The 23,822-nt window shown below is 34.3% G+C and overlaps 1 protein-coding gene across 2 annotated transcripts in view; it reads right to left on the reverse strand.

Moving 5' to 3' along the window:
• Window positions 1-1,438: 1,438 nt before the first annotated feature.
• Window positions 1,439-23,822, reverse strand: part of Atp11c (ATPase phospholipid transporting 11C) — a 182,689-nt gene continuing 160,305 nt past the window's right edge. Inside the window, exons 26-31 of one of the 2 annotated variants that reach the window (XM_028754138.1) lie at window positions 22,153-22,288; window positions 20,149-20,214; window positions 16,884-16,987; window positions 13,955-14,108; window positions 7,068-7,172; window positions 1,439-3,948 (exon numbers count right to left, since the gene is read on the reverse strand). In XM_028754138.1, the coding sequence (XP_028609971.1) occupies window positions 7,071-7,172; window positions 13,955-14,108; window positions 16,884-16,987; window positions 20,149-20,214; window positions 22,153-22,288 (562 nt within the window). In that variant the 3' untranslated portion in view covers window positions 1,439-3,948; window positions 7,068-7,070. The remainder of the gene's footprint in view (window positions 3,949-7,067; window positions 7,173-13,954; window positions 14,109-16,883; window positions 16,988-20,148; window positions 20,215-22,152; window positions 22,289-23,822) is intronic. The other variant, XM_028754139.1, reaches the window with a different exon arrangement.

The raw sequence follows: 23,822 nt of genomic DNA on the forward strand, positions 1-23,822 counted from the left end.
CTCCAAGTGGGGGAGAACATTTCTATAGAACCAAGGATGAGTTAAGATACTGAGCTCTGGTTCCTTGCCCACCCAATGAAGGGGAAAATGTAAGTAAAAGAGCAGCAAACTAATGCTACCCCCTCTTTTTTCCTGATAACTAGTCAAAGAACCCTTGTCTTCTGGCTTCATTAGTATGCATCCAGTACTTCACCCATAACCTTTGCATGTGTTTCTTGTGGAAGGAGTCAAATCACTCAGACCTCACAGAGGCAGACAAAGCAGGGAGACAGAATAACCCATAAGGTTGAATGGGGAAAGAAAAGGAATCCTGAGAGACTGGTTTCAGTAAGTTAAAAGGTAGGTATATTACATATATGTGAAACATTGGTGAATGGCAAGTGTTTAGTAACTAGTGTCGGAGCAATAAGCAAGCCTTTAACAGAAAAATAACTATGCTTCCACCTGAGAAGCAAACAACATTTTGCAAATCAGATCCCTTAACTAATTTGGCTTCCAGCACACTGTATAATAGTGTCTGAAACTTTCTTTTAGCTCTTGCTTCTGAATACTGCACATTTCCTACAACAAAAAGGAAATATAAAATAAGCAGAATGCTAATCAAATTGAAAGTTACCAAAATGAAGTGACAAACAGTGTAAAATGCAACACAGTCAGATTTAGGTGAAGTGACTAGCTTATTGACAGCTAAGCAGTTTTCCAGAAAGAGGTCTTCCTCAAGGTCTGGGTGTAGCCTGAGCAATAAGGAAGCATGGTGGGAGCTGCAAATATGATAGTTTTTGGACTAACTTTCAAACGACAACAAAGCTTCTGGCTACTTTAGAATGTAATGGTTTCAATAAGGTGGTGGTAGTACACACTTTTAATCCTAGTGCTTGGTAGAGGCAGGTGGATCTGAGTTTAAAGCCAGCCTGGTTTACAGAGTGAGTTCCAGGACAGCCAGGGCTACACAGAGAAACCCTGTTTTGAAACAAAACAAAACAAAACAAGACAAAACAAACAAAAAAGAATCAATTAGCTTCAAAGGGTTGAAAATGCAGGTCATATGGAACATACATCACACTCCAGTATGTATAGGCAGCATACTGTGGACATTTAATATGAATTTATCAAGCTGGGGCTCCATACTTTTTTTTGTGCTAGGGATCAAACCTGAGACCTAATGCATGCTCAATACACACTGGATCATAGCTACATCCTGGCTGGATCTTTATACAGTTTTAAGATAATAGTTTTATTGAAAAGTCTCACAATTATCTTACCCACCTCAAATTAGGTATTGCCATGAAACATCAGTTGAACTCATGGAACTGTTGTAGCAACCTTTTGCAAAATGTATGTAGATGCAAACAGAAAATCAGAAACTTCCTATCACTAAACTGCATCCATAATATTTTGATATAAAATTAATACTTTCAAAAACAAAAAGACATTAAAATACCCATTGTATCATACCAAAGTTTATTGATTACATCAAACGAAAATTTCTGTAATGAAAAAGGCAAGTTGCATTCATAAAAGATGGCATTCATGTTCATTTTAGAAAGCAACAAAGTTGATGTAAAAAACTGCTTAAGTGAAAAATGTAAGATTGCAGTTCCATTTTACAAGCTGAAAAATGATTTTATCAACATTGCATAAAATCTGCACATTTATATACTGCATGTTATCAAAAATTCCATCACTAAATTATGACTTTTGCAAATTTAGGCTTACATTTATACTGTTGCTGGTGTATATGTAGTAGATATGGAATGGATTTTTTTTGTTTAATAGGCAACATCCTCAAACAATAGACAACAATTTGGAAAATTACATAGACATTTTGATAGCTCAAAAATTATTATTCAAATTATGGTAATATGGTCCTACTGTTAGATTTCTTGCCCTCTACTTACATAAGAGTAGTTAAAATATAGTCCTAGGAATACTGGATGGCTCATTTCAAATTGCTTCATCTTCTAATCCCATGCTAGCCATGTTTTAGATCACTAATAAAAATCTTTCAAAAAGCAAACCCAGGTTCCTCTGATTTGAAGTGCAGTGTAAAATGTAACGGTTAACTGAGGCATGACTCTAAATATCCCTCACTTGCTTATTTAGATTTATTTCTTCTGCAACAAGTCACACATAGTCAGTTTTATTTCTACTACCCTCAATATCCTGATTTTATCAATCCCTCAATCATTCTGCATTAACTAAGCTCTCTATTTGGCTCTTATATTTGTTCACAGTCCTTACAGTTCTGATGCAAAATAATAACTTACAGCAGCAACAACAATGACAACAATAAGAAAACAGCAAAGCTTTCCTGGGTTAGATGTTTTAGCTCTTTGGAATAGGCAAAGAATAGAAAGACTTTGCTTTCCGCAGATTACCTCAAATACAGGCTACAAGAGCACACACAGCTCACTTAAGCTGTGACTGACACCTAACAAAGTACTCAAAAGTAATACTGATAGATGAGAACAAATTACGTTACAAAATTATGGAATGGTTTCTGATAACTGAAATTATGGCCTTTTTAGAACTGAAGAAAAATTACACCTAAACATCCACACAAATACATGGAAGAATCAAATGTGCCATATGGACTATATAAATATACTGGAAGACAATGACTCTAATATGTTTCTAAATCAAAGTACAATATAAACATTAAATAGTACAAGCACATCAGAAAGACAAAAAAAATTGGAAACTGATAGAAAAATATTTTCTAAACATCATTTTAGCCTATCTGTCAAATGTGGTCCTTCTATCAAGTAAAGACATTTCACACTTTAATGTTTTAAGAGAACCTATTAGAGGCTAAAACCTCTTCCTGGTCCAGCAGTTTGAGGATCTTACCAAGGTCCATCGCATAGTTTAGAATTAGACCATTTCCCTGGCCCACTTATCTATAGGAAACAACATTCATGTCCAAAGAGTTGTGGCTCTACAGGGTTTTGGAATAGACCTCTCTTTCAAAATTGGTAACTTAAAAACAAAGTGCTGTAGATATGCACAAAAACAATCTCCTTCAAACAAAAACCGTTAGTAGTTGAAAATAAGCCATTCTTCCCATCTTTGCCACATAACATTATAAAATGCTGATGTTAAGAATGGCATTAACATTTATATAAATATTTAACACATGTTAATGCATTACCCAGCAAAACTAACACTGGAAATCTTTCTACTTAACTGTTTTGAGGGGCTATTACCAAGAGACTGAAATATTTTATTTTCAAGTTTAGTAGTCTTAAATACATACGTGGTTTGTAATTTAGAAGAAAACACACCAAATAACCTTTCCACCCCTGTTTCTACAATACCCAGATTAACAGTATCACACAAGTATGCAAGGTACTTTTTAGAGAGGATATTAGACCAAGACAATTAGCCTATGATTGACAAAAATGATGATCTATTTTGTCTGATGCAGTAATATCATTTAGTCCTGTATTTTCAAGTATTCCTTTTGTGTGTGGAAAACAAAAGATAATCATTCAGCAGGAATGAGAAATGTGATACAAACAGTCTATGTCTTCTGCCAGGCAAAAAGTAACACTTATAGCAAAATCCGCTCATTCCCATTACATGACTTCTACTTTATACTACTATTTAAATCCATTCACAAAGTCAATGGGTTAAAGGAGCACCCATTTCGTAGTTACATTAATCTATTTAAATCCAGAATTCTAAGTATGCTTACTTTAAACTTTCATATAATTCTTAACTTTGGCCATAATGGCTACTTACAATAATTGTAATTGTTTAAGAGAGTTATTTGGTACTTTAATGAACATTTATTCTGAACCCTACACATGAGAGTGGTTTTTGTTTCATATTGAGTATCCTGAGTTAATATCTTTTGTAGTTGTTCCTTCATGCTTTCTTTCTTTAGCTGCAACCACGGTCAATATGCTTGTAGGACAATAACATAGGCAGTTCAAGATTCGGATTCTGAAAAGGTTAAAATATAGAGAGTTACAAAATTTATTGTGGTAACAATATATAACCATCTGTTTAACATTTTCAAGAATAAACCAAGTAGTAAATTTTGTTATGAGAGTAACACAACTGTTTTTAACAAAACTGCCAAGTTTTATTCACATGCAGGAGAGAAAAGAGAAACAATACCAGATTTCTAATGTTTTCTTCGTCTGTCAGCTGAATAGCTCAGGCTTGCTCTTTGCTTTTGGATTGCTCCAGGGTTCTCTTAGTAAGATTTTCCCATTGGGATTACCTATTAAAGTAGGAGCTACTTGCATACAGAAACATGTTAGTTTTATTTCTAGAATCTAGTAAAATGGTGTATGAATTATTTGGGGGTATTTGTTTATGTATGTGTGTGCATGAGTACACATGCATGTGTGTGCACAAGCATGTAGAAGACAAAGGTTAACCTCTGGTGTCATGCTTAGGTGTCATTCACCTTATATATTACTGTCAGGCAGGAATTCATTATGTAGCCCCTACTGGCCTTGAGCTCACTGAGATCCACCTACCTTTGCCTCTTATGTGCTGAGATTAAATGTGTGGCATTGCACTTAGCCCTCACCCTGGTTTTTGAGACAGTCTCTCAATGGAATCTGGAGCTTGCCAATGAATTAGACTGACTAGGCAGTGAGCTCCAAGAATACTCTTGTTTGTACCTTCTAAGAAATTCTCTGCCTTCCCAGCGCCAGGATTAAAAGTGCACCAGTGTACCTGGCTTCTTATGTGGCTACAGGGGACTGAACTCAGGTCCCTATGCCAGTATAGTCAAGACTATACTTCCCCAATTCCTGGATTTGTGAATTTTGAGATGTTCAGTTTATGAATGAAAATACTCCTTTACTAAAAGAACCACCACAAAAATATCAAAGTTTTTTTTTCTTTTTGGTAAATAATTTACTGTGATTCAAATGACTCTTCTTTTTCTTATTCATCATGTATTTAAAAGAAGCACCAGAGAATTTTCCCTAATAAATCTGTAGATTTCTCTCTTCTCTAAATATCTGCATACTGTGACTAGGATGGGGTATAATAACAATCTGATCTTTGAATATAAATGCTGAAGTTATGTGTCAAGAAAGGAGACATACCTTTGCTTCTCCATGCTAAAATCAAGCTTGAAATTTTTTTAAGGTTTTGAAAATATTTAATGTGTGAGTGTGTGTGTGTGTGTGTACGTGTATGCGCATGTAAAAATGCATATATGGAGATCAGAGATCAGCCTTTAGGAGTCATTTTCTCCTTTCATCATGTGGGTCCCAGGGATTGAACTCTGATTTTCAGGTTTGGTAGTAAGCACCTTTACCTGTTGTATCATCCTGATGTTCTAAAACTCAAAAAATTTTAACAACAGTAATTGAAGGTCTTTTAAAAAAAAAAGTACTATTTTATTCCCATTCTGGGACATCTTTCTTAACATAATTTTAGACTATAAATCCATTAGAATACCCTCAATTCCTATTCATGCTTCTCTGTTTTCAAGTCATAGTGATTTTGACCAAAATAAGGTTGCCACTTACACTGAGAACATGTGAAAGAAACCAGGTTGTTCCCTTACCAACCAAGGAACAAGCTCAGTGGGTAAGTTGCTAAATATTTTCCTTGGAGAAGAAATAATGCCCCATGAAAACCAATTCCTGGAACAATTAACTACATTAGAAATGGAAACATTTCTTTTTAAAATTCTTAAGTTCTAGATAATGTAGTAGTTGAGGCCCATAATGTAGTAGTTGAGGCCCTGGAGAGGCCAAAAGCAGTAGCAGTGTCTGCTACCCAGCAGAGACCCCAAACACAGACCAAGCTAAAGAAAGCAATCCAGGGGGATACAATATTATATGCAAACACACAGCTGAAATGCTTCTTGTGACTTACTTAGGGCAAAGCAATCTGAAGCAAATGTCAAAGACTTTGAAGGCTACTAAGAAGTCAACTCATTACTAAGGAGAAACACATGCAGGTGAGTCATTAAAACATGTGTGACACATGCTGACTACAGTACACTGCTTCCAAATAACACTGTGGATACAGAATATGGTGAATGATAGGAGACGAAAGAACCAACAGATTCAATCCATTAAAACAGGCTAAGGTGGAACAACAGATTCGAAGTGAATTGTTCCACAATTTTATCCATGATGACTGTTTTTTATGTGTACATAAAAATCAGCCATGAATAAACTGTGCTGAGTTGTTTGTAAGTAGACAAACTTATAAGCGAATTATTTATGAATTACTACAAATTTCCTTGAATGGATAAAATACCTTTCAGGACCTGAAGTGTTAGAGCGCTCTGCAGTAGAAAATATAGAGTGCACATGAAAGGAGTCATTCTGAGTTCTATGGTTCCTCTCATGATATGTTAATTCCTCTAAAATATCTGAGGTAAATCAAATGATGTTATAAAATAAATTATTCTAGAATCATGAATTAGGAAACATTTTGTCATTAAGCATGCATCCCCCTGAATGGCTAGAAAATTTTTTTACCTCTGAGAGTTGAAACATTTAGCTTGAATAAAACTTGACATTAAAAAATGTTATAATTAGAGAACACTGGATTGTTAACATATATTTGGGGATTAGACATTTACAAGGACATTGAAAGTATATACCTACACACACAAACAGACACAGCACATGAAGGTACAAACACATTTGATTATTTTCACATAGTTCCCAGAAAAAACATGCAATGCTAAACTGACTTGGTATTATACAGATGCAATTTTGGAATATTTATTTCCAATTTTTCCAATGATCTTTGTAAGTCAAAATTATCTAATTTCTAGATGAGAATCAAGCATTTCCACATGATGGAATCATTATGACAATTTCCCTCCACAAATTAAATATAGTGTATTAACTTCAGCTCTGAAAATGTCAGAAAGTTTACTATGGGTCTGATCAAATTTAAAGTATAAATTTCCCCATATTCCAAGCAATGCATCTTTATATTTTTACAAAGAATAGTATAAAGTTCACCACACCAACAGCAGAGAAAATTTAAAGAGTGATTTTCATTTTTTCTTTATAATGCTGTTAATCTGTTTCTTTAAAAAGCCAGCCCACTTGTTTAACACTAGGTACCTGTTACAATATATTAGATTCGTCTGAGAATGTTCGTAAAAGAAGAGGTCTGACTGAAGGTCTGGCGGATAATGAGTCAGATGCCCTTCTACAGCTCAGATTTCTCTGTAATAGTGAGGCAAAAATACTTAAAGCATTTGAAGATAGGTTAACCTACCTGGTGATAAAAATGTAGGAAAAAAAGAAAAGAAATCATTTCCTACAGACTACTTTCCTGGCCCCAAAGTACAAATTACTTTTACTATACAACAAATGCATAACATTCAAATGAATACATTTAAAGGACCAAGAAAGTCTCCAACTCAAACTGTTTTTTTTCTTGGTAGTAGAAGTAAACAGACATTAGCAGTATGTGGAAAATTTGGGTCTCTGGAATGGCATTGTAGGTTATATGGTAAGATGAGTCAATATGGCGTGATTAGTGAACCTTACCATCCTTTTGGTGAACACCTCTGAGAGTTGTGCTGGTGCTCTGGGTGTGTCAAAAGGGAGAAATTTGTGCAAAATACTCTTGCCCTGGTGAACAGGCTAGTTCTAACATCATGGCTACTATATGGCATACCTCAAATTAAAAAGTTATAGTTTAAGTTTTTGAAAATTACTCCCTCTCCAGTATGACAATTCAGAAGGTGAATAAAATGATCAAAAAGAAATGATAAAATATTTTAAGTATCAATAGAGTATAAAAATGGATCATGAGAAATAACTTTTTATGAAGAATCAGAAATGGTGTCAGGCAATGGGAATGCAAGCAAGTTGGTACATTAAGAAAGGAAATCACCTTATTCACTCCAAGAGAAACTGTGATTGCTGGAAGTTTGAGAAAGCATGAAGATAGTAGATGTTCCTGAGGAAGGGAGGCGGTTCGTTACCTTGTTCACAATTGCACAAAAGGTGGAAAATTGCAGTAGAAAAGAGAGAAATGTAGAAACCATAAAAAAAAGAAAAAAGAAAGAAAGAAAAGAAAAAGTAAATATTCTCTCAGATGTAAAACATTTAAAAAGAAACCTTGAGAACTGGAAGTAGAAATGACATGTTAGTTTTAAAGACGTCACTAAAGTAAAAGTAGAGTTAGTTAGAAATAGTCTATTATATGTGCCAGCTGCTGTTTTCCTGTATATCAACTTATAATTATTTTGTTGATGGGTACTATTTTAAATAAAATAATTCTAAAATATGCTTCTTGTTTTTTTTTAAAGTTAATCTCTAACTACTATTTCACTGTTTGTCAAAATCCACTGGTCGGAGAGCTTTGTTCAAGGTCTGTTACAAATCACTAATGTACCTGAAGTAAGTAACTTTCCTATTTAATTGTACAGACACATTATGAAAGGACTGAGTGTTCCTTGGGCAGCTATAGATCAAAAGATCTAGCCAAAGGTAATACAGTGAGAAAACATTTGGTGGTAAACCATTTGCCTCTGAATTAGAAGGTTGATTTCCTTTTTTTCTAACAAAATTTGTTCAGTTTCACTATTTTTCTTATAATAGATACCTCTTTACAAAGGCAGGCTAAATTTTTCCTAGGTAAAGCACATATTTTTCAAACTGACAAATCCAAAGTTGTAAAAATTTAATTAGAAAATCTAAGAGATTCTTTTTCCATGTCTGAAATAATGACCTAATTTGCAGAGTTGGCTTTGGCATTGCCCATGCAAGACAGAAGATGGGAGGTTAACTACAGATCAGGATGAACTCAACAACTCCACTAATATAGATTAGTCGTGTTAAACAGCCAGGTATGGTGGTACACACTGTAGTCCTAGCACTTAAGAGGCTGAGGCAGGATAATCACTATGAATTTGACTGTCTCAAAATCAAAACCAAAAATAAACATCCACTCACCCCAAGCAGAAGAATGTCCCTATCTTTTTTTTCCTCTAAAGAAAATAGGTATAGGAAAAGAAAGCGGCTCAAGTGATGTGCATATCCAACAGAGTCTAATAATCAAAGCTTTAACTACAAATACTTCTATTTATTTGTGTTTTGATATAACCACACTTCTTCCCATTTATATTTTACTTCAGATGAAGAAGTTGGGGACATGTTGTTAACATGCAAGTTAGCAATTGATACAACTAGAGAATTATTTCAGATTCTGAGAGAAAAAATTGTTTCCATCTTCTGTTTTGTGGGCAAAAACCTTGCAACAAGATTAACATGATATCATGTCCCCATCCCTAAGTTTAATATGCAAGCCTATCTACTTTGACACTGCAACTATAATCACATTTTGTTATGTTCAAAAACTTGTATTTGACCACCAGAGATAAAAGTAGTACAGGAAGTAGAAATTTTAGGGGCTAGCAGATTAGGTATTTGGAGACTTTATAAGAAAACAAAAGAAATATGAACATATAGAAAGCAGTCGAAAGCATGACATGAAAAGAGAGTGTTCAAAAGAATAAAACAAAGCAGAGCTAGCAACTGTTAGTGGTAGGTAAGGACAGGAGATGATGAGCTAAAACAGTGTGAAATGTCCACATTCTTTTACAGTTGTCTACAGAGCTTTGAGACCAGCTTGAGTAGCAGTATGCCACACAGGCATCAGAGAAAGTCTTGTCCCAACAACCATGACATTAGGAATTTTTTTTTTACAATATCATTAGAATTTAATTTTATTTTCACTAATACACTTTTTCAGGAGTATTGCTCTCTGAATCCATGGCCATACGTGACATGGATTATGTAAGTATTAACATGACTCATTATTACCATTTATTATTAAAATGATGCTATATTTTCCAAAATGCATTCTCTGGCAACTTCAGTCAGAGAGCTTACATTCTTTCGTTCCCTGTCTTTCCCTCTTAAACAGCTTCCTATCTCTACATTGGAATATTCCTTCATATTTGTGTAGACATATGACACTAGGCATAGCGATATTACTGGGTCATTTTCTTTTAATTAGAAGACTCATGTCTAGGAGGCAGTGAAGCCTCCCTTTGATCGAGGTAGAATGCATGAGAAAACATTTCTTAAGGACAGGTGGAAAATCTTCCTGCTGGAAATGTAAAGTAGTATTTACTACTTGCTTAGAAGGTATAGGGGTACTTGAATGATTTACAGGCTGGCCATAATTGTGGTTATATTAGATACAGCTTTCTGAAATACTTCAAATCTTAAACCTTAAATTGGTTTTTAGGTGTTACTTTGTGCTTCAATACTCAATGATGTCCCATCCAACACTGTTTGGCAGCTTTGTCATTTCATAAACTAAAAAGAAGCTTTACTCATCTTAAAGATGGGGGTTTAGTACAAAAATTAACCTTCTTGCTGAAAATTAACATGAGAGGTAAATGGTTGAACTGCAACCCTTGAGTTAAGTGACTTGTGCAAGCTTACTTTCAAAGATATATTTTTAAAACTTCAAGTTTGAAATTTAACATTTATAGTTTACTTAGATTTTTCATTAATATGCTTTTTTAATTTTTATGAGAAATAAATATTACAAAGGGCTATTTTTAGCTCCAGCCCATTAAAACTATATTTATTCTTTGGTAATTTTATAGGTGAATATAATATATTTAAATCACATCCACCCTCTATTTCCTCTCTGCATAATTTATCTTATACTTTTAAAAAGATTTATTTTAGGTGTAAGGGTATTTGCCTGCATGTTGACAAACCATGAGCATGCATGGCAGCAATGCAAGTCAGAATGAAGTGTCAGATCCCCTAGAACTATAGTTACAGATGATTGTTGTTAGCTACCATGTGGACTTGGGTCTCTGCAAGAGCATGTGGTCTTAACTGCTAAGCCATCTTTCCATTCCTATGTGCATTATTTATAATGCGAACATCATAACAGATCTTAGCAATGTGGAGGCTGCCATATTGGTCTTTCTACAGGAGATTTTAAGAGGAAGTTAGTCCAATCTTATTATGCTATCAAAAACCATATAATTGATCATATTATTATGTTTTATATCTGCTTACTGAAGGTTTCAGAATAAATACTTTTTATAATGTAGCTAGAAAAGTAGCTTCAATGTGGGGCCATGCTTGATTCATTCCTGAATTATCACCACCTACTGTAGTAGCTAATGCATCACGGATCCTCAGGTAATATAAAATGAATTGAAAGGAACTCAAAATAAAGATGCTTTTATAATTATTAAATATAAATGGGTTAGCTCCTTTTATAAATGACTAAGAGGCATGTTCACTACCTACTGTTCAGTCTCCTCTTCAAAAATAGCTGCTGTGCTCTAGTTTTGGACAGCACTGACAGGCTACTTGCTACAGACAATTCTAGAGTATGTAGGGAATATCTAATATGCTTACTGAGCACAGGGCCATCTTCTATTCTAAACAGGGAAACACATTTCACCCCATTACAGAATCTGCTAAGCTCTGATGATGATCCAGTATAAAGTCATCTTCTTTTTGCTTTAAAGACAGTCTATTTTCATTAACAAGGAATACTAAACAAAATAGGAAATCACTCATGATGTCAGAGCATTGGTCATCAAACACAAAGACTTACATATTTTAAGGAAAATAAGACACCCATTTTCCTTTATTTAAAAGTTAGCTTCTGCTTGTTTATCAATAGCCCAATAGGGCATGATGGAAACTAATGTGACGTATGGTCACCATGTTTCTGTTGGCTTGTATACATTCATAAATAGCACAACCCCCCCCCCACTGCAATAGTGTCCACAACTGTTCTGACTTATTTGTAAGTCTCAAAATCCTACAGAGTCTGAAAACCATTTTGGCCTTTCAGACACTGAATATATAGAGAGATGTTCATCAGCAGGTGGTTCAACGAATGTTTACTGGTTCAAAACGCACAGGAGTAAATGAATGAATGATTGAATGGATGAAAATGGTTATGGAAAATTTCCTGGTTGCTCTAGCATATTATCATGCCAAGCTATAGCAGACCTTAGAATTCCTCCTGTCATTGATAGAAACCAAGACAAAATTCATGCTGACCCACTGGCAACATTCTATGCTTTCAAGTGAAATCTGCTATCTCTTGTCTACATGATCATAAATGCTCTGAGTCTACAAATCTATAGCTTCCTATCAGCGTCCCTGTACTTAATGGCTTATACAAACATCACTGGCCATTCCAGTTGGTGTCTAGTTTTTTATAGAGGACCTAAGATTATGATGATATATGTTAAGATTTTAACTTCTGAGATTTCTTGCCCTCTTAGCATGGAGCTTGAGTGTAAGCCATTTTGCAAAATGAGCTCCATTATCACAAAGACAAACATTTAGAAACACCCCAAGCATACTTTTCAGATAAAGAAAATAGAAGAGTAATGCAAGAAATACTCCTTTGTAAATTCTGCATTGAAAAATAAATATTTCTTTCCTTTCATTCCTCCCTCTCAAAGGGTCTCTGAGTATAGCCAAGGATGACCTTGAACTAGGATCCTTTTTTTGGGCATTACTGGCATGGGCCACTATATTTTCCTCAGGTAATGCTGAGGGTGGGATCCAAGGCTTTGTAAATACTAGGAAAGTACTCTACCAACTGAACTATAGTCCAAGACCCTGAAGAATTGTTTTCTTTTCTTTTGTCTTAAACATTTTTATTGCGCTATATGAAAACTGGCATTTGAGCCAGTCTGGAAAAAAACTGCTCCATCAATACTATTTACCATTCTAAAACTAAAACCAAGGTTGGACAGAGTTAGTCAGAGGCCACTCAAAGGATTAAAGAGTAAACTAATAAGCCATATCTATACTAAAATTATATTTAATTCTGTCCCATAAGCCATATAGAAACAGGTAGCTCGGAGCAATTCTGCTCACCTAGCTATATTCTGATATTTTTTTTCATTTCTGAGAATTAAAGCTAGGGTCTCATGAATATTTTTAAATTGCTACCACTAAAGCTGTATTTCTAGTCCTTTAAAAAGACTTCTAATATAATTTCACATCTTTATTTCTACATAATGTCAAACAACTGGGTTCTGTAATTCAATATGCAGAAGGACCTCCATGATATAGTAGTTTTGTGGTTCGATTGGTTGATAAATTTGATTAAACACATCAGGCAGTCATGAGTAGACTATTTACCTAAAATATTGCCTTAGAAGTGTTATAAGAGTTAGTGGATATCAGTATGACAGAAGTAGGACTTTATTGTAACAAAGTGAGTGGGTGTTGGCAGGAATATGATTTACTTAATTCATCTGCTGGTAAAAATTTGCTAGTGGTTTCATTTTTCAGGCAATTCTAACCCTTTTACTTTAAAAGCTTTAAAAGAAATGTTCAAAAGATGTCGGATGTAATTGAGGGAGATAACTTCTCTTTGTAGTAATATAACTTAATAGTTAAAAATAAAAACACATTTATAAACTATCATGAATGTTTACAAGTGTGTCCTGAAGAGTAAGGATGTTAAAAGTCCATCCAAGGAGTTCTCTTTGGTTCAAATATCCTGCTATGAGACAGGGCTAGAAGCAGCACAGAGATTAAGCAGCACTATAATCACAGGAAGGGGACAGCTTTGGAAGAGGCAAATCAGGATATCAACTGAAAAACATCTGCAAACAGTCCACAGGGAAATTTCTAAGGTCAAAGTTGAAATGTTGGTGTGGAAATTCCTAGTGTGAAAAATCTGAGATAAATACAAAATAAAGTCTTTTTTCCTTTAAAAATTCCATATGGAGCATATGAGATACTCCATATGGATTGCTAAAGATCACACAGAACACTATTAAGGAATCTACTTACCACCTGCATTGGATAACGAAGTTTTTACTATACTTTTTATGCAGAAGAGGAAATTAAGTGATGAACCTGCAAGGAGGGGTTTAACATGCTGTAACTAATGCAATTCTCTACATAAGATTTTCAGTTCACGGTAGACAGTGAAGCCTCTTCCAAATATTAGGCTAGAACATAAAGTTAGTCCTTACCCTGGCACTTCTTCTTCGTACATTCTTTACTACTATTAGGAGAATCTCGGGGAAAAGGCTGAGAAATATTAAAAGAATTATAGCCAACCATGTGGATACAGAGGACAGCATTTGAGCAAACACAAAATACATTCTCTGTTGTTTCAGAAAAGGCCTGAAATGGAAAGAAAACACAAAATGCAAAAATAAAAAATCAGTTCCTGGCAAGTGAAACAGAAGTTTAACTCAAACTGTCTTTTACATTTGAAAGGAATCTTCCTCACACATTTTTAAAATAATTTTCTCTAGAACATCTCAAATCGAAGTAATAGAAAGAAAAGGGATGTGAATCAAGGAAGAAAAAAATTCAAATTCATCTGACTTCGAAACGATCATGCAATAAGATGATGAATATTTACATGCACTGGAAAATGCTAAAGCTTAAAGGTATTTAAGAGAAATGAAGTTATTTTTCATCCTAATAATTTTATTTGTTCAGCTGTCTTATTAAAATGGGGAAGGATTTTTTTCTTTTTTAATAATGAATTACCCCCTTAAAACTTTGGTATAAATAAATATAAACAAGAACTGTACAGTTTATAGTCACTCATAAATGAGAGGAATCTATTCTTCTTGTCTGTGAACAAATATCGAATAATATTTTGTGCCCAGGAGATAAATGGCAGGCTACTGTTAGTAAGATAGGGATCCAAGAGAATCTTACACCTGGGATTACTGGTAAGTAGCATTGAGAAACATGGTCAAGCTCCCTTATTCTGTAAACTGTAAAACACAAAATCTCACTATTTAACCTATTCTTTTAAACTGAGGGGAAGACAGTAGCTATGGACGGTTAGGATGCCTATCAGATCTTCATAAAGGATTGGGAACTCAGGAACTCTAGGTTGATAACGACTTGGCTCTATTATTAGATCATTGATCATGCATCATCCTTTATGACATAGTTTCTTTTCTGATCTCCACAGGCACTGCACTTATAGAAACAAACCTACATTCACATACATACATAAACCACATATTTTTTTTTAAATCTTAAAAAAGAGGTCTCAATGTCTCTGTGTAAGATATGTACAGAGCAATTAGTTGTAATAAAACTGAGGTTTCTATAAATTTTAGTCACATTTTGTTGGTTGCTTTACAATTTTAAGTTCATGTGTAGCTTTACCTGAACAACTCCCCTTCAGCACAGAACTTCAAGAGCCCTACTGGGTATCTGAAGTGATGATTAGTACCCTTCCCCTGACAGTTTCCAATAATACCCATAATAAGCTTAATTTATAGAATATGCACAAAGATGAACAACAACAATGAAATAAAATAAGGATAGTAAAGTCATCCACATTATTACTCTTGTACTTTGCTGACACTGTTTTTGCCCCAAAAAGGGTCACTTAAATACAAGCATTGTGATACCATGACAGCTGATCTGAAAGTGAAATAGTTACTAAGCAAACTATAGGTAGGTGGTATATATAGCTTGAGTACACAGGACAAAGGGATGATTCATGTCTCTAACAGGCCGAGCTGGGTGGTATGCAATTTTATCTATCACACTACAGAAAACTGAAATTTAAAACTTATGAATTTCCTATTTCTAGAGTTTCTTGAGAACAATTGAAACCCTCAAATCAAACCATAAATAAGATAAGACTATTGTACTTCATTTTTAGTAGGTATTACTAACGAACGAAAATAAGTATGACAAAAATCCTTTCATTTAGGGGCTGGAGAGATGGCTCCGTGGTTAAGAGCACTGACTGCTCTTTCAGAGGTCCTGAGTTCAATTCCCAGCAACCACATGGTGGCTCACAACCATCTACAGAGGGATCTGATGCCTCTTCTCAAGTGCAGCTGTACATTCAGACAAAGCACTCAGATTAAAAAAAAAAACAAACTTTTCCTTTAAATTACTTAATCAATGGGGAAAAGTCTGTTTGAAGGGTTCAAAATGGTTTAGGTTCTAGGAACATTTTATTACTAAGGAAATTTGTCTAGCTTTCATATGTTGATTACAGAGTCAGAATTGTGGGTAAACAGACAACTGTATATTTAGTTAATACATTTTGGTTTAGTTGTATAATAGCATCTCTATGTGATTTGGTGTTATAGTCTTATAGTAGGTTTTCTTTTTAAGGATTTTATCTTAAATAGCTTTTCAAAAGAAAATCTCTTTGCCCTTTTGGGAGGTGTGAGGGATGATACTGGGTCTCATGTATGAGTGGCATCAAGCTCACTATGTAGCTGAAGATGAACTTGAAATTCTGATGATCCTACTTTTACAAATAATGAAGGAAAATGATATCATTTATGTGGCAATAGGGTCTGTCGGTGGTTCTCAACCTTCCTAATGTGGTCGCCCTTTAATATAGTTCCTCATGTTATGGTGACTCCCAATCATAAAATTATTTTATCTGCTACTTCATAAGCACACTTTTGCTGCTGTTATGACTCATAACGAAAATGTCTGATATGAAGGATATCTGATATACGACCTTCAAAGGGGTCATGACCCACAGGTTGAGAACCACTGGTGAAAAAGGACACTAATATATGTTTTGGCCAATGTTATCAGGTAGAAACTTTACAGGATAAGCATTTCTATTGGAAATCACATGTAATGTCAGTCTATTTATTGTTTTATTTGACAGAGAGCTGCCTATATACCTACAAATTCAAATATTTGGGCAGAGGCTATGCAAAGCCAGGTCTTTTGAATCAATGGACTAAGATATTCATATCTGAAATGTTACCTAAAGTTAGCAATATTATAAGGTATAAGTAACCTCTAGTACATTAACATTATAGATTAGCCATCTTATATGTCATATAATCAAACTTTAAAAGTATATCTTACATATAAAGTATACATACATATATATGTATATATATATAGTTATTTAATAATGTTCACACATGTACAGCTGCTTACCAAATAATTCCTCCCCAGAAGAATGAGAAAAAAACATAAAAGGCTAGAGAACCCCAAATCACAAAATGATTTATCCATGTCCAGAATCGGGTATCCAAGGCGAGCTGAAAAGATACAACACAAGCATTTATATATATATCACAAAAATATACCAGGTAATACAATATATCTGATAATTTATACAGATAGAATACTTATGGGACGATTCATATTTAGCCATTACTTTAGAAGGGGGTGTAACTAAGAGAGAAGAAGCTAGTCCTTTTAAAGTACTAGAGTAAGAATGTTGAGTGCTGCCCTGAGGTCTCTAAATTCTATAGTAAGGCATGAAAGTGTGGAATGACAGGTGACCAATGAAGCAATAGTACTAACTAGGAAACTAAAGTCTTAAGTCTTCAGGGAGTAGTGGCCAGGGGTATAATAGCAAAGGAGAAGATATAGCTGGTTAAGGCAAGTATGCGGAAAAATAGGAAAAGGTAAGTGTAGCAAAAAGGAGTAGACAGAAAGTTGTAAAAACACAAAAAGGTGACGGTCACTATATGTAAAGGAAACTATCTTTATGCATCATATATCATGAAGAAATGGACCATGTATTTCCAACTATAAAACCATTATCTATTGCATCAAATTAATAAAATGTTTAGTTGAATTACATTTAAAATTTTTCATGTTTCTAAAAAGATTGATAGTGACTTTATCTAGCTCACACAGACTAATATCAAGAGCATTTAATTTTATTTGCTGTTATACCATGGTCATCAGCTATTATTACAGTTTCTCATTTATAACAGGATGTTGATAACATTGTGAACCCAGACAAATCCTGAATTCCCACTCTGGGCAGCTAGGGAAAAATATTACAACAGTACTCATTAAAAAGAGGAAGGAGTGGATACTATTTGAAGAACACATGATGCAATAAGGATGGCTTTTAATTGTGAAGCAAAGGACTAGAACTTTCTCCTACTGGGGGAAGTAGGACACTTGCATTTAAAATCATAATTTTATAAAGTACAATATCAGTAAAAATTGGCACTTGTTATAATGTGTATATTCTAGATCCCTCCATTTCAATATTTTGTTTTGATTAGGTGACTTATCACAAATCCCCTAAGATGGGGGAAGTGCTACTTTAAAATTTTTTATACAAGTTGAAATACAGAAGTGGAGTTACTTGCCTGAGGACACAGAGTTATGAAATGTCTAGCCTGAGATGAATTCCAGCATTTCATTTGAAATCCTACATAAAATGCTGGCATGATGGTTTGGTACAAAAGGTGTTTGTTGGAAAGCCTGAAAACCTAAGTTATTCCCCTTACCAAAGGGGTAAATGGTTCTCTGACCTTCACAGGCATGCTATGGAACAGAAACTCACACACACACACACACACACACACACACACACACACACACACTCACTATAGTTCTATATTACTGAATTAGCAGATGAATACAAATGAATAATGAAAATATTAGAATAAAAATCCATAAAGAATATAGAGCGATATATCACAATGATATTTCTGAATTCTGGTTCAAACTTAGAGTCCATGTGAAATATTACTAGAAGGCTCAGAGGAATCTGATTATACTTTCTCAACTATTAAAGTCCCAATTTATGAGTCTCAGGGACAGCATTTAACAAGGGTTTATAGCATTATTACATAGTTACATATCAATGACAATGATTTTGCCAAAATTAACTTTCTTCTGCCATACAGATAATTTTTGTTTATTTTTGAGACAGGGATTTTCATTCAACCCAGCCTGGCCTGGAACTATGTAGGACAGAATGGCTTTGAATTCCAAATACAGGGATTACAGACACAGATAACTATGGCTAGCCTTGTCACATATCTTTATATACTTCATTAACTAACATATAGCTATATTTCAGTAGTTAATAGTATTTATAAAATTCTATTACCACTAAGTACTTTTGCATATATTTCTTCTATACAGACATTTATTTCAGTATCTTAATCACTAAAATTCTTATAAAGCCAGCCAGGGATCCTTAAATAGATTACAATTTTTTAAAGGTCCAATTTTTTAAAAAATAAAAAAATGATGTAGTGGCTAGAAAGATAGCTCAGTAGTTTAAGAGCACTGGCTGCTCTACTAAAGGACCCAGGTTTATATCCTATCTCCCACATGGCAGCTCAGAAATATCTCTAACTCCAGTCCCAGGAGATCCATTGTTTTCTTCTGGCCTCACTGGGCATTTTATGCATATGGTGTTGAGACACACATGCAAGCAAATCATTCACACACACAAAAATAAACAAATACAAATTTAGATCACTTGCTTTAGGACCTTTCTCATTATGAATTAAAAGCAGTGACTGTCTACTTCTTTTTAAAAATAAAAGAAATTCAGATAAAACATATTATATTTTTACATGTATGTGCAAATGTATGCAGATACCCAAAGAGGCTGCTGGAAGCCTTATAGCTGATAGTACAGCTAGTTGTGAACCTTTCAACATGGGGCTAGGAACAGAACTCTAATCCTATGCAAGTGTTGTGCTGAGCCATCTCTTCAGCCCCCAGATATAAGTTCTTAACATGGAAATATGATAAATATATATTCATGAGCTTTCAATCTGTTTATATAATTTAGTGTAATGCCTTAAAAACAACAGTTTTTTTTCTTTGCAAGCAGGTGTCAATTACAGGTAGATTTTTGGTTAGCAGTGGGAATCTATGCCCATTCCTGCTTCTGGTTTCCAATTATTTTGAGTTTTGTTTTGTTTGCCTATTTGTTTTTTTCCTTTCCTTTCTTTCTTGATTTTTTTTTTTTGGGAGGGAGAGACAAAGGGAGACAGAAAGCAAGGGAGGCAGAGAGCTAGGGAAGAGAGAGTGAAGGTAAGAGAGGGAAAGGGGAGAGAAAAAGGGAGAGAGAGAGGGAAGGAGGGAGAAAACATGCATTTAAGTGGGTAGGAAGGATATGGGAGAAATTAGGGGAAAGCATGATCAGAATATAGTAAATTTCTTTTCAATAATAAAACAAAACAAACAATACCAGTGCTTAAGAAGGAATAGATTTCCAATGTAAGTATGGTGTCTGAATTTAACACTAAAACAAAATAGCAGAGAATATGCCCTAGACAAAAATGATGAATAGTATACAAATGCTAAAGCCCTTAGCATCACACACTTTTTAGTAAGCATTCAGACAAGGGGTAGGGTAACAAATAGTAATAAAAAGATTAAGTGATAAAAAGTTATACAAAATACATTTGAATGAATAAAAAAATCTAACCTTCAGAGTTACAGTGAATACTAAGACTGTAAAAACAATGGTTCCAAATGTCCAATTTCCATAAATCTGAAAAACATTTAACAATTATATGCATCATGAATACACAAGCCTGCTGAAGAAATAAAAAAAAAATCAAGTTTAATCCTGAAAGTAACTAACAATGATCTTTTTATGAGTTACTTGGGAAAATAGCTGGTCACTAAGATAAAGTCACAATGCTAGACTTTCATGGATAGATACACCACACTGGTGGTTGACTATGTTTATTACCATACAGCATCAAACAAGGAGCTCATTGGTTTGATAAAGGAAGAGGAAAAAAAGAATACTATTTCACTAGAAGCACCGTTCATCAAAATAATGACTCATGCCACTACTGAGTTTGATATTTTTATCCTAGAATATTAAGGAGAGGTCTCACATAAGCATGAACGGACTCACATTTTTAAAGAGCGTTTAATTTCTGACTATGAACACTCTGTTAGCATGTGCACACCAGAGAAGCAGTACCACTTATAATTCCAAAGGATGGCAATGAATGGCACATATGCTTACCAAAAGCTGTCAAGATCTGAATGCAGAACATTGAAACAGAAAATGAGATGTAAAACGTTTTTACAAAACAAAAACAAAATAAGGTTAATAGAAGAAAAAAGGATTTGACCAAATCATACATGGGTTTAGCTGCTCAAATCCTTATGCTTACATAATTTTAGCAAACACTTAAAAAGGATGGTGATATATACAATAAAATCCTAATTTGGACTTCATAAACTCAAAATACCAAAGGAATCAGAAAAAGCTGGGCCACTGATTCTTATACCACTTGGTATGTTGGCTAAGCCAATGAATGTCAGCATAAAACAAATCTGAAGCAAAGTATTTTTCAGCTATATAGAATTTTTGTGTCAAAAATAAAAAGTCACAGAATTACTCATAGGTGAAGGATTTGAGAAATCACAAAACTCAATCTCTAATTACTGGACTACAAATGTAGACTTGGAAAGCTAATGTGACTTTCCCAATGATACCCAAGATTTTGCAGGACTATCTGCGGCAAATGCTTGGTATATGTATTATAAGGGTAATTAATATTTTCATAACAGCTATATTATGATTAATAATTAGGATTCATACTAAACTAATTTAGTCCAAATTACAGGGGCCTGACTGTAGCAGCTAATTTCAAAGTATCATTCAAATTCATTGAGCATACACTTTTGTAAGAGATGTTAGTTATGTAGGTTTCAGACATGTTATATATAATAAGTAAATTTTGAAACATAGTTTTGCTTCACATTTATGATTAGTAAGAATGACCGAAAAAGAAGAGTACCAAACACGGCAAAGGAGAACATAATAAAACCACATGCGAGGCAGAAGGTTCAGTTTCCTGTGTGTGGCTACAGGACGACCTCCTCCCTTGCTTTAGTAATTTTCTCCTAGAATACCAGTAGGACAAAATTGTCCCAGTGTAGCATCTCACTGATATTGCCATTTTCTCACAAGGTAGGAGCAGAACCAACAGAACTCTTAAAACAAACAAACAAACATACACCACTGTACTCCCACTTTGAAAAGCAGGAAGGAAAGAAAAGACTTCCCTTTTTATGTACAGGTCTAACACTACAGAGACACAGGAGCTACCTGCTTCAACTCTAAATATGGAAAGCTACTAACGATAAATTAGAAATGCAGATGGCCAGGCTGTGCAGCAACATGGAAAGACTTTTTTTATATATCACAACACACAGGTATAAAGTCTAACATATCAAGAACTCTCTTTATTTCTTAAATACTACAGACAAATTAAGATTCCAAAGGGTTTGCTTAAGTTCTCTTCCTACACACACATATGAAAGGAATTTCTTATGCCAGTAATTTTTTTATGTAAAAGAACTAGTGTTAAAAAATAGTTTGCAAAATGAATACTGAAAAATTAATACTACAACAGTATGTATGTGATAAATGCTGCACCTATGGAAAAATACATGTTCTTTTTACCTTTCCATTGTCTTCTAAGGATGTAGTCTGAAAGAGGAAATAAGTTCCAAAGAAGAATACTGTCCCTTCAAATGCAGCCAGAAATGTCCAATATAGGAAGGGTCCCAACTGTAACATAGCATTGCCGGTAATTTTCCTATTTAAGAAATGAAGGGAAAAATTAATAAATCTCTGTAGGCTGTTGACTTAAAGATTCAAGGAAACAAGAAAGGTGGGCATTTCTTGATTTTTTTATAATGAAGGGCCTACCTTAATGGTCAGGAAGATTTTTTTAATTAAAGGATAGATGGTCCAAAGTTATATCTTCATGTAATTACTACCTGCTAGGGAGTCAGATGTTGTTCTAATGTGGTATACACCACAGTAAGGTAACCACAGTTTACAAGAGTTGGATACTTCAAGGTAAGCAGAAGACTTTAAAGGTCATCAGCACAGAGAAATGATGGCATCTGAGAAGATGAAAACGTTAACTACTCTGACTTTATCATTATGCATGTATAGAGGTATTGAACTATTATACCAGGTGCACAAACAACAACTAATATAAGTTAATAAATACTGATGCCTGACTTATATATGCACTCTGATTTTATTGGTATGATATATAACCTGGACATCAGATTATTTTAAAGTTCCTCAAGTGATTCTAAGTACAGGAATTCATTCAGTAAGAGACAAAGCTAATATATAGGCCTGCATTAAATTAACTTCAAACATATGTTCTCTTAGCTGGGTGTACTGACACATGCCTTTAATCCCAGCAGAAGCAGGTGGCTCTTTAAGGTTAGCCTAGTCTATAGTGATTTCCTAGACAGCCAGAGGTATATAGTAAAACCATGTCTCAGAACAAACAGACAAACAAACAAACAAAGAAACACAACAACAAATGTACATATACTCTTAACAATGCTACCAAGTTTTCTATCTATATCTGCTAATATATTTCTTTCAATTTCTTATTGGAAGTGTAATCTTTTTTAAGTAGGTCTTAGTTTTCCACCAAGTCAAATCACATGTTAGAAGCTGTACAATGATGTCCTGATAAATGGCAGGTACACAGAGTAAAATGAAAATTTCAAAACTAGCAAATTCTTCTCAGTCAATATTAGAAAGTGAAATGAAATAAGGCTGTTACTTCTAATGAAGCAGATCTGAACAAAGAAGATAGGTTTATGTATGTATCTCTCTTTTTTTGCTTCTATTTCCAATTCTTCTTACATGTCCCAAAGGGTATTTAATCACCTAAATAGCACGCCTACTGATAATATTACAGAAATGTCACTGGGTGATAATGACAAGTCATACAACTCTTTATCTTATAGGACTTTTAGGTGCAAATCTGAAATTCAAAGGATGTTGTATAAACAGAAAAGTAGGAGAAGAAAGAAAATTCTCAGAAACAGGAAAACTATCTCTCTAAAGATCCTTAGAGTTACTGCTTGACCAATGTGACTTTTCTAGTTACTGACTTAGACTAGGGCAAAGAGGAGAAGAGTAGAACATGATTCTTGTCTTTGCAAAAATCTATGGGAAAAATTGGCAAGGGTATCATGGTATACAGACTTTTTAGTCATACTTAGATGAAGAAACTGTTAGAAATTCAGAATAGGTAGGCCACCCAGCATGAAGGAAAGCATAAAGTAAAAAACAAGAATGAGTATTTGGATAAA

Source organism: Grammomys surdaster, unplaced genomic scaffold, assembly GCF_004785775.1.
Source record: "Grammomys surdaster isolate TR1022 unplaced genomic scaffold, NIH_TR_1.0 125982, whole genome shotgun sequence".
In the NCBI taxonomy this organism is placed as follows: domain Eukaryota; kingdom Metazoa; phylum Chordata; class Mammalia; order Rodentia; family Muridae; genus Grammomys; species Grammomys surdaster.